The sequence below is a fragment of the Pteropus vampyrus genome, unplaced genomic scaffold (genome assembly GCF_000151845.1).
Source record: "Pteropus vampyrus isolate Shadow unplaced genomic scaffold, Pvam_2.0 Scaffold725, whole genome shotgun sequence".
Taxonomy (NCBI): domain Eukaryota; kingdom Metazoa; phylum Chordata; class Mammalia; order Chiroptera; family Pteropodidae; genus Pteropus; species Pteropus vampyrus.
Genome location: NW_011889506.1, coordinates 11,884 through 22,089, shown reverse-complemented (window position 1 = coordinate 22,089; position 10,206 = coordinate 11,884). Strand labels below are relative to the sequence as shown.

Here is a 10,206-nt window from a genome sequence, read left to right as displayed (position 1 = left end):
CGTGGGGTGGATTACCTCCCGTGTGAGCGCTCCCCAGCCGCACGGGCCGGAGAGACAGTGGGGAGAGGGTACCTATAGTCCTGGGCACAATTTGCTGTGTGCCCCTCTCTCGGCTTCCCTGGTGTGGGCTGGATAGTGGCAGTTCCCTGAGCTGCGTGGTGCTGGGGGCGCTTAGAGCTCAGTCTTGGGTGTGCCCCGACTGTGAGGGTAGAGGTCACTTCAGAGGCAGCCTGGCAGAGCGAGGTCCATCTACACAGCCGTCCTTGTGTATTCTGTGTACCCTGCCGATTGCCAGAGCGCCAGGACATTCAGCATTGAGAAACTTGTGGGGCGAGGTGGGGTTGGCACAGAAGCCGGGAGGGCGGGGTGCGGGGCGGTGTGTGTGACCAGAGGCCCCGGTCCGGGACCCTCCGGTAATGGCTGGTGATGACGTCAGGCTTTGAGCCCGGCCAGAGGGGAGTGGGGCAGCCGCCGCCGCATCAGTCCCCTGCCTGTCTTCTAGTCCTAATTTCCTGGGCGCCCCGGACCTGACTCTGTCCACGGAGCCGCTGCCCCCGCTCCTGGCACCGGAGGTGTGGGCGCGGCTGGAGAACGACTACACCAGCTTCCTCGAGGTTCGGCGGGGGCGGGGCCGGGCCAGGGCGGGCGGGGCCCGTGCGGCGCCTGCGGGATCGCATTCCAAGTGCCGGCTGAGGCTCAGGCCTCACCCTGTGGCCTCGGGCGCGGCTTGTGCCCTCGCTGGGTGATGCTTGTCTCCAAGGGCACGCGACAGGGTTCGGGAGGTAGGGGACACCCGGATCTCCTTTCTGGGAAGGTCTCGCCGCCACCCCCTCCCATCCCACACAGACCAAGATCGCGAGCTGCTTCGATGGCATCCTGGAGCTGGAGCAGAGCCGCTGGAAGGACGCCGAGGCGCCCGACGTGATACAGGGCCGCTACCACACGCCGCTGTCCGTGGACGTTCACATGGTGCGGCTGCGGCCTGCGAGGGGGGCTGAGGAGGGAACGTGTGTTTGGCCGCAGCCGGTGTTTGGTCTCCTTGGAGGTGGGGACACCCAAAGTTATAAAATTCGGTCCTAACCTTCCCTCCCCATTAGCGGGGAGCCTGAAGCTGCACGTGGGGCGGGACGAGGGACGCTGGTCGCATGGCCAGGCTGGGAGCACCAGAGCGCAGCTTCCAGCTTGGCAGGTGGCCATGGTGTACCCGGGTAGTTGGGAGGGTTGACCCCCAGGTGGGGGCCACTGGAAGCCGAAGCTGAGACTGTGAGACAGAGCAGGGCGTGCTGAGCCACTAGGTGGGGGCTGGGGGCATTAGGTGCAAGGGTTCAGACTCCCGCTCAGCGCGTGGCATCACTCGCAGCTGGTGGCAGAGCACGTGAAGGCGGCCAGGGCCATCTCCGCGGAGCTGGAGGCCACCACCTTGAAGATATGCGCGCGCGAGCTTGGCCTCTTTGTGCCCAGGTGCGGGCGCATCCTCTGCCTGGGTGGGGTGGGTGAGCGGCCGGATCCCGGTGTGGACGGTGGTCGTCCCTGGGGGAGTCGGAGATGCCGGGACACGTCGGAGGGAGGAGCCTCATCATAAGGCTGGAGGTCTGCGTGGGGACTCGAGGAGGGAAGGTCCGGGGGGAGGTGGGTTATAGAGCGACGGGAAGGCTCCCCAAGGCTTCTGCGTACCCTGCTCCCAGGTTTGAAAAGGCTTTTCTGGAATCGGAAGCAGTGAACCAGCTGCACCTGGGCGCTAACATCAACGCCTGCGAGGAGCTCAGGTGGGTCTCTCCTGCTCCTCCTCGGGGCGCGGTGCCGGCGAAGCCAGCAGGGGGCGCGCGAGCTCCAGAAACCGGGACGCGGATGGCTCTCGGCTGCTGGCGCGCGCGCAAAGGAAACAAATTTGGACACAGGCGTTTGGGCGGACGTCCCAGGTGGCCTCCAGGAATGCACCCCCCAACACCTGTCCCCGCTGTGGGGTCTTTCCTCCGCGGGGCTGAGTCCCTGGCAGGGATGCAGGGTATTTCAAGGCTGAGCAGAGGCCGAGAAGTTACAACCACCCCGGTTTCCTGCCCAGTCCATCCCTGCCACTCTGGACTCCATTGTTTTCCTCCCTTCATCCCAGCCAGACTTCTTTCTTTTTAAGACACCCCCTTTTTCGGGACGCCCTCCATTACATTCCACCTGAGATATACTGGGGACGCGGCCTGGATCCCTCTGTCCCCAAGAGACAGAGGCCCTGCCTGCAGGCTGGCAGTGGCTGCCCACCTTATGTGTCTTTAACCTCACACCAAATGTCAGGGTCCCCACCTCGCTGGGGTGCACCAGCTGCTGCAGGGCAGCCAGCGGCTATGGGCACAGACTCAGCCATCCTGGGTTCCGATCCCAGTTCTGCCACTCGCTGGCCGTGTGCCTTGAGATAAGTCACGTCCCTTTTCTGTGCCTCTTTTCCTTTTCTGTCAAGTGGAAATCCGAGCACCTGCCCCTAGGACTCAATGCCTTAGAACAGCGGTCCCCACCCTTGTTGGCACCAGGGACCGGTGCTCCTATGAGAATCTAATGTCTGATGATCTGAGGTGGAGCTGAGGGGGTGATGCTAGCGCTGGGGAGCGGCTGCAGATACAGGTGAAGCTTCGCTCACTCTCGGGCCCCTCACCTGTTGTGAGGCCCGGTTCCTAATAGGCCACAGACCAGTACTGGTCCATAGCCCAGGTGCTGGGGACCCCTGCCTTAGAAGACTCCGTTTATATTCGCTCTTCGTGAGTACTTGTGATATGCCAGGCACTGTGCTAGGGCTTTATCTGTCGGATGCATTTCATCCCAAGTGTGACATCCCAGAGTACAGATGGGAAAGTGGAGGTTCGGGGGGTGGGGGAAAGTGCCACTTGTCCACAGTCACATGGCCAGTATGTGCTGGACCTGGCACTTGAACCAGGCCTGTGTGAATCCAGAGCCTGACCACGAGGAGGCACTATTTCCCTAACATTCCCTTGTCCCTAATCTGCGCCAGGCCCATCAATTCAGCCTCTGGGAACATTCCCATCTTCCGGTAGGCAGCCTCTGGCCAGCCCCCGATGGAACGTTAGCCTGCCCTTTTCCGTCCCCGAACCAGGGACTGGGCATAGCTTAGACCTCAGTTTCCTCAACAGTGAAATGGGGACATCGTCACCTTCAGGGAGGCAGTTATAAGGCTCAGAGGAGGGCCCTTTTGCCAGGCACGCTGTGCTGCACGGTCCAGGATGGATGGAGGTTTGGACCAGAGCTGTCACAGAGTGGCTCTGCCATGCAGTGGGGCCACCACCAGCATCCCTCTGACCTACCCCTCGATGATGGGCCCCTGGGGGTTTGGTGCTGTCACCTCACTTGACTCTGCTCCCAGGGTTACTACACCGCGTGGCTGCAGGGGCTGCCTTTCACACTATAGTCTAAGTGAATGAATGGAGTTGGTGTGGCACTAGCCTGCATGGCTGTATGCTGGGCTTTGTCCCCCAGCCTGCCCCACCTTGCCGCTCCCCAGGACCAGTCTTCTGGCCAGGTTCCCGGGAACTTTTGCGGAGCTGGAGAAGCCCCTGGTGGCGACCATCTGCACCTTCCAGAAGCAGCTGCTCCTGGCTTTGCAGCGCGATGTGCAGGTGCGTGGCATGGGCCCTTCTCTCCCCGCTTTACACACCCAGCAGGTGCTCCCCGGGCCCTGGAACCTGGGGGTCCAAGTCAGAGCATTTATCTACCCCAGGGGCAGTTTCAGGTGTCGTGTCTTGGGGGTGGTCAGGAGATCCAGACAAGTTCTCAGCTGAGCAGGACAATTAGTCTCCACTTCTTGGAGACAGAAGGCCCAAGGACACAGGGCCAAGGACTCAGCACCTCCCCAGGGCTCCTCCAAGCAAGGCCGGGCCAGAGGCTCCAACTCACACTGTGCCCCCTGGAGCTCAGGGCACATAATTTGTGGTAGGAGAGGAGATGTCACTAGGGTACCCTGTCGAGAAGTCAGATAGTCCCCTAGAGTTTCTTCCTATTGACAGATTGTCCCCAGGCCTGAAACACCCGTCAGGAGCCGCGTGCTGGGCTCTGAGGGAAGGGTCTGGTGGCTGGGGAGGACGCGGTTGGACAGTCCCCACTCCCACCCTCGCCCGCAGCCACTCTTCAGGGTCCTGTGCACCAAGGCCTGGCTGACTCAAGATGCACTGCTGCCCATCATGGAGAAGGTGTTGGCCTTCACCAGCCAGCTGGAGCTTGTGGTCCCAGCCCGGGCACAGGTAACTGAAAGGGGCCGGCGCCTGGTGGGGGCATGCCCGGCCAGGCCGCTGGGCCTGACCCCGCCCCCGCCCCCGCTGTCCAGGAGATTCTGCAGGAGGTGCACCGCTACGTGGTCCGGGAGTACCTGGCCCAGGCGCTGAGGCCGCAGGAGCGGCTCCGGGGCGTGGAGCGCATAGCCTGCTCCCAGAAGATGGCCCTTGATGCCCAGGCCATTGACGGAACCTTCCAGCGCCTGGTACCTGCAGCCATGGGCCCTTCACTCACTGTTCTCACTTCTGCTTGGTCCCTGCAAGAGTCCAGAGCATAGCGCAGGGCTCTGGGGAAAGCGGAGGCCTCCACCCCGCACCGGCCTCCACCCCGCACCGCCGGAGAGGGGCGGGGCCTAGTGGGCGGCGCTTTGCGTAGCTTGCTTACATTTTGTGGGGTGCGTGGGGAAAGAGTGAGGGTCGCAGCCGCATCTTCTGGACTGGACGGGCTCAGTGGAGCCGAGGTACCCTCTCCCTACACAAACACCCCTCATCCGGCCTGCTGGTCCCCGACTTGAGTGACTCCAGGCAGGACTTCCCCGCTGGGGCCTCACTTTACCCGTATGAGCAGAGAGTGAAGACACTGTGCTGCCCTTGGAGAGATGCCAAACGTGCTGTGGCGAGTCTGCGTGCCAAGTCCCATGTCCCCTTCCGTGGGGCTGCAGTGGGGGCCTCAGGAGAAGGGCCAACAGCACACTAATGGACGGGTTGCAGGCAGACTGCAGAGGTGGCAAAGGGACTCCTGGGGAGATGGCCAGCCCTGCACTTGTCCCCCTGCCTCTGCAGGGCTCTGGGGCCACGTGGTTGGGCCCAGCGATCCCGTGTGTGGCGGACATACTGGGTGAGACCTACAAAGAGGACATCCAGAGGCATTTGGAGACGCTCATCCGGAGCTACCCCGACATCAGGTCTGCGCCCCACCTGCCCCCACCCCGGGCTCTGCTGGAGCGCCAGGGGGCCGTGGGGCCTGGGATCTGTGCCTCCAGCAGGGTCCTGGGGGCTGTAGGTGGGCGGGTGAGGAGCCCCGGGAGCCCATTGGGGGTGGGGAAGCCAGGGAACAGGGCTGCTCCCCCCTCGTAAGCTCTTCCCTGAGGTCCTCGTTTGGTCTCGTGGTGGGATGAGGGAGCCCTGGAGTCTGAGCGGGCTTGGGGCCCCTCATCAGAAGTCCAATGGTGGAGACATGTCCCTGGGAGTTTGGGGGGAGGTGTGACCCCACCTCCGAGAGAAAGCCCTCTCTGGAAACTCCTGCCAAGAGGAAGGAGGCTTTGATCCCCGGTCGTACTGGGGTTTGGGTGAGTCATCGACCTTGTGGAAATCCTGGTCTGAATTTCTCCACAGGCCTGGGAGATTCCAGGATAGGGGAGGGCGCAGAAAACCCGGTGTTCACTCCCTCTCTGGCCCCGCGGCCAAGCCCCGGGGAGATTTCCCAGGCCTGGCCCAGCTGTCTTTCTGCCTTTGACTCAGAGTGATTGTTCACCTTGCAACACAAAGCAACGCTCTGGGGCTCCCCTCCTGGCACCTCCGTGTCCCCCCCCCACCCTCTGCCGCCCCACCTTCCCAGGTTCCTGCTTAGAGCCCTGAAGGGGTGCTTGGGCTGCAAAGGGGCAACTAGCTTCTAGCGACGCCCTTGGGTGCTGGCCTCCCGCCTCCACGCGGTGCCCTTCTGGCTGTAGCCACCAGCACGGGGCTCACACGAGCGTCTGGAGGTCCCCTGACCCTGACCGCCCCCTGCAGGGCCACGTCGCCCCCTCCCTCAGGCCGTGTTTCTGAACTTCTGCACGGGCTGTCTCACCTGTCCAGCGGGCCCCTTCCCGTCTCCACCTGGCAGGCACCCTTCAAGTACCAGCCAGCCCCTCCGGGGGCTCTGCTCCTCATTCCCAGCCCCTCTCAGACCAGGCTCCAGAATGTGGGTGCCCTCGCACGTCCATCCTGAGCGAGGGGTTCCCTCCGCCTGGGATGCGGGGTCCCTGGAGGTGCTGGGTCTTCAGCAAAGGCCCCGTGTCTCTGCAGACGGGACCACGTGCTGGCCATCCTGTCCCTGCGCCGCCTGGGCCACCGGCGGAACCAGCGCCTCCTGCAGCACGCCCAGGACCTGCTGAGGGCTGTGGCCAAGGCCGGGGACTCCGGGACCCATGGGCGCCGCGTGCTCTTCCAGGAGATCAAGGTGCCCCCATCCGTGGACATGCTCATGGCCTGCATCTAACTGCTCCCGGTCCAGAGGGGAGCCCACCCCAGGCGGGGGCTGCAGCAGGTGTAGGGTCAACCACGTTCCCGCAGGCCCCGAACCCGGAGCTGGGAGTCCAGGGAGGCATGCTCAGCCCCGCTCCCAACCCTGAAACCCAGAGTCATGGTATTTTTGTCCTCTGCCAAGCACGCTGCTGGGCCAAGAGTCGCAGCCACAATAGAGGCATTTCAGGCATCTGTGGGGGCATGCGTGGGAGCCAGGGCCTCCCTCCAACACTGCATCAGAGAAGGCCTCCCCGCCTGAGTGTCCCACACCACTCCCAGTCTGAAAGCAAACAACAGAGTATTTATTTTTTAAATAAACATGAATTAAAATGGTGTACCCCCAAGTGGGGTGCAGGACCAAGCTGTCTGGGAGCAGGAGGCCTGGGTCCCCGGGTCCAAGGAGCCAGGCCGGAAGGCTCTGTCGTGCCTCCATGTAGTGGACGGCCCTCTTCTGCTTATTGTATCAGTGGGGAGACCACAGCTGTGGCTGCAGAGCAAACGGGGCTCAGAACCCGGCGCCCTGGACTGCTCGCCTCGCGTGCCAAGCGATCCTCCCCCAGCAGAAGCGGGCACTGCTCTCTCCTGCTCCAAGCAGGCCTGGGCCCCTGGGAGACCAGAAAAGGCCCAGGTTTGCCCTGCACCTTCTGGTGTCTGGGTTAGATGCGAGACGGACTTCTCAGCAGTGAGAGTTGTAGGGTTGCTGGGCTCCTGGCACTGTGGGGGGGTGGGGGGGGCGGGAAGGAGGGCGGCGACCTGATAAGTGTCAGCTCTGGAGATGGAGCTGCAAAAAGCTCACTCCAGTGTGCACCTGCCCCCCACACCACACCACCCCCGTCCTTGTCTCATGAAAAGCTGGCACTGAAATCTGGCTCCTGCCAGCTGGTGGGGCTGACCGGAAAGCTCATTTGCATTGGCAGCTTTGGGCCGGCCAAGGAGGCCTGGCTTGGGATGAGGGGATGTACAGGGAGACACTGAAACAGGCGGGATGGGTGCCACCCCCCGCCCCCGCCCCAACACCCCTGCAGGAAGCCCCTGCTGGCTCTCTGGGCTTAACCCTGACCATGGCAGGAGTGGGGAGCAGGTAACCATAGGTGGTCCAAGGTTCAAAGGGCCCAACACAGTTGAGTCAGCCGAGGACAGGGCGAGGGTCCTGAAAACTGCGGGACTGGCTGGGCGGGTGGGGGCCTTTCTCCTCCTGGGCACAGATCCTTACACTGTGGACAGCCAGTGGGTGGGACCGAGGCACTTCCGCCCAGTCCCCTGCACCAAGGCTGGAGCTCTGAGCCAGGACTGAGTCACGTTGGGGTCCAACGGGAACTGGGAGCAGATGCCAGGGCTGCCTGCTCCATGGGTGCACAGGGGTCGAGGGAGCAAGGGAGTGTCCAGAGCAGGGCATCTGGTGGGTGGGGCTGGGTGGGGCAGGAATGAGGAAGAGGAGAGGTTGGGCTCCCAGGCTCCCAGGCTCTGGGCTGGGGGTTGGGGGCACGGCGTGCCTGAGTGCTGCCGCTGACAAGCAGTCCTTGTATCAATGGGGAAACTGAGGCCAGCAGAGGGCAGAGGTGGGCACGGCTTCACACCAGGCGCCAGCACAGGTGGCTTGGGATCTGCAGCCACGGGGAGGGGCCGTATCAGAGGGGCACCTCTTTTACTAGGAAGGGGCAGATGATTGACAGTTCAGCCTCACTGCACCTGTAGCCCCAGTGGCCAAGAGTGGCCTAGGTGAGTCTCAGGTCGGGTAGGGTGGGGTATAGGAAGTCTTGACTTGGTCTGGTGTTGGCCAGATTTTCCTCAGGAAGCCCCGGCAGCCCCCGGCGCAGACCCTGACTGACCTGGCCCTTGAGCCCCTAAGTTTAAGTCTGAAGGTTCTGGGCCCGGGTTTCCCAGCCAGGCTGCTGAGGTGGGAAAATGTCCAGTCCTAGCTCTGCCACTCTGCAGCCATGAGACTGTTGGCAAGTTCCTTTATCCCTCTGTGCCTCAGTATTTCCAGCTGTGAAATGGGGAGCGACTCCCAGGCTGGGGAGAGCGAAGTGTCAGCCATACAGGCAGGACCCTGGCCCCCTGGGACCCCATGTTCCCAGGACCTAAGACCCCAAGTGCAGGAGTGGGGGAACTCAGAGAGGCTGCAAAGCCTGAGGGCGGCAGGGCCCCAGGAGGCTGAGCAGCCTCTTTCCAGTTGCAGGGGAAGGATCTAGGCCCGAGACTCAGGGCTGCCTTCCTAAGCATTTCTAGGCCCAGAGCCAGGAAGTCTGTGCCCAGGTGGGTATGTGTGCCCTGGTGTGTGTCCCTGCCAGCCTGGCAGGGGCCGGGGGCCACGGTCAGCATCCCAAGGCAAGCAGGATGAGCAGGAGGCCGGATGGCAGCTCCTAATGAGGGTGCACTCGGGAAGCTGGAGACCATAGGGCTGGCTGAGAGGCAGGGGACACACTGGGATGGTTCAGACCAAGGGCTTTGGCCATTGGCCTCTCTGCCCTAGTGGGTGGGTGCTGTGCCCAGGACCCTCCCACCCTCCCTGCCCACCAGGTCCTCTGAGGCCTTGCAAAGAGCCCAGAGTGTTTGGCCATCTGTTATCCAGGCCAGCAGGGTGGGCCGGCTCCCAGAGCTGCTTCCATGTCGTGGAGCGAGTTACCTGGCTGATAAGGAAGTATGCGTGTGCACATGCGTGTTCGTGTTCCTGGAGAGCCAGCCCGTCTGTGCCCGGGGGACAGAGGACCATGGCCCAGTGTCTGTGTTCCTCTAGTGGAGCAGCGTAGCCTGGGACCATCTTACTGCCCCCGAGCTTGGGTCCCAGGCCCCACCCTCTGATCCCTGGTACCCCCCGCACCCCCCTCCACAGCATGGCTCTCCTCTCTCCTCTCTGCTCAGCTCGGCTTCCTCCGACGCCCAAGCTTTCTAGGTTCCTTCATGGACTAGAGGGGCCTCTGCTCTCTGTCCTTGAGCCTATGGGCCCTCGGGACAGGGCCTGCTCTGAGAAGTTTCTGGGGCTCCAGACCGGGCCTGGCTGGGAGGGCGATGTGAAGGTGTGGAGGGCCAGCCTGCCAAGGTGGGGTGCAGAGGTCCAAGGGCATGGGGAACCACAGCCTGCCGGCCCAAGGGCAGGCCCAGGGTGACAGAAGGGGGCTTGCGCCCTGTGTGGTACCTCTCCCTGCTGGTCCCTGGCGCTCGGGACCACTCCTGCTTGAGCGTGTTGTTGGACGAGCCCACGGGGCCACGGCACACAGGTGTGTCTTCAGGTCTCAGCTCTGCCCTCCCGCAGCTGGTGGCTTGGGCGCTTTTCTCTGAGGCTCGGTGTCCTCATCTGCAGCACGCGGGCACCACCCAGCAGGCAAGGGAGCTCGGGGCAAATGAGACCCTAGCACCAAAGCTGTGCTGCGAGCAGCGGTCAGCATGTCACCCCCGCGCCTGCACAGCCTCTCCCTCTGCCTTCCTTGCTTGGTGACCCAGGCCCCTTCCTTCCTGGCCCCAGATCTCAGGGGGGCCCCTGCACCGTCTGTGGGATAGGAGGCGGTGGTCGGGGGAAGGAGGCTACATTGTTCCCAGGGCCCAGTGCCGTCCCCCGTCTCACTTCTTTCTACCACAGAGTCCCTTTGGGAACCCCAGGAGACCAGAGGAGCCCCTGTTGGGGTCAGTGTCTGCCCGCTGTCCATGCTCGGGCCTGGGGGAGGGACTGGTCCCAGCCGATGGGTGGCACGCTGGGCAGTGGGCTTGTGCTGGG

The 10,206-nt window shown here is 63.3% G+C and overlaps 1 protein-coding gene across 1 annotated transcript in view; it reads left to right on the top strand.

The window, feature by feature from the left end:
• LOC105309352 (exocyst complex component 3-like protein 4) overlaps positions 1-7,197 on the top strand; it is a 17,412-nt gene extending 10,215 nt beyond the window's left edge. The window contains exons 3-11 of the mRNA XM_023526155.1: positions 454-614; positions 847-969; positions 1,361-1,461; positions 1,686-1,766; positions 3,503-3,617; positions 4,119-4,238; positions 4,322-4,474; positions 5,052-5,173; positions 6,276-7,197. Coding sequence (XP_023381923.1) covers positions 454-614; positions 847-969; positions 1,361-1,461; positions 1,686-1,766; positions 3,503-3,617; positions 4,119-4,238; positions 4,322-4,474; positions 5,052-5,173; positions 6,276-6,468 — 1,169 coding nt within the window. The 3' untranslated portion in view covers positions 6,469-7,197. The remainder of the gene's footprint in view (positions 1-453; positions 615-846; positions 970-1,360; positions 1,462-1,685; positions 1,767-3,502; positions 3,618-4,118; positions 4,239-4,321; positions 4,475-5,051; positions 5,174-6,275) is intronic.
• The last annotated feature ends 3,009 nt before the right edge of the window (positions 7,198-10,206 follow it).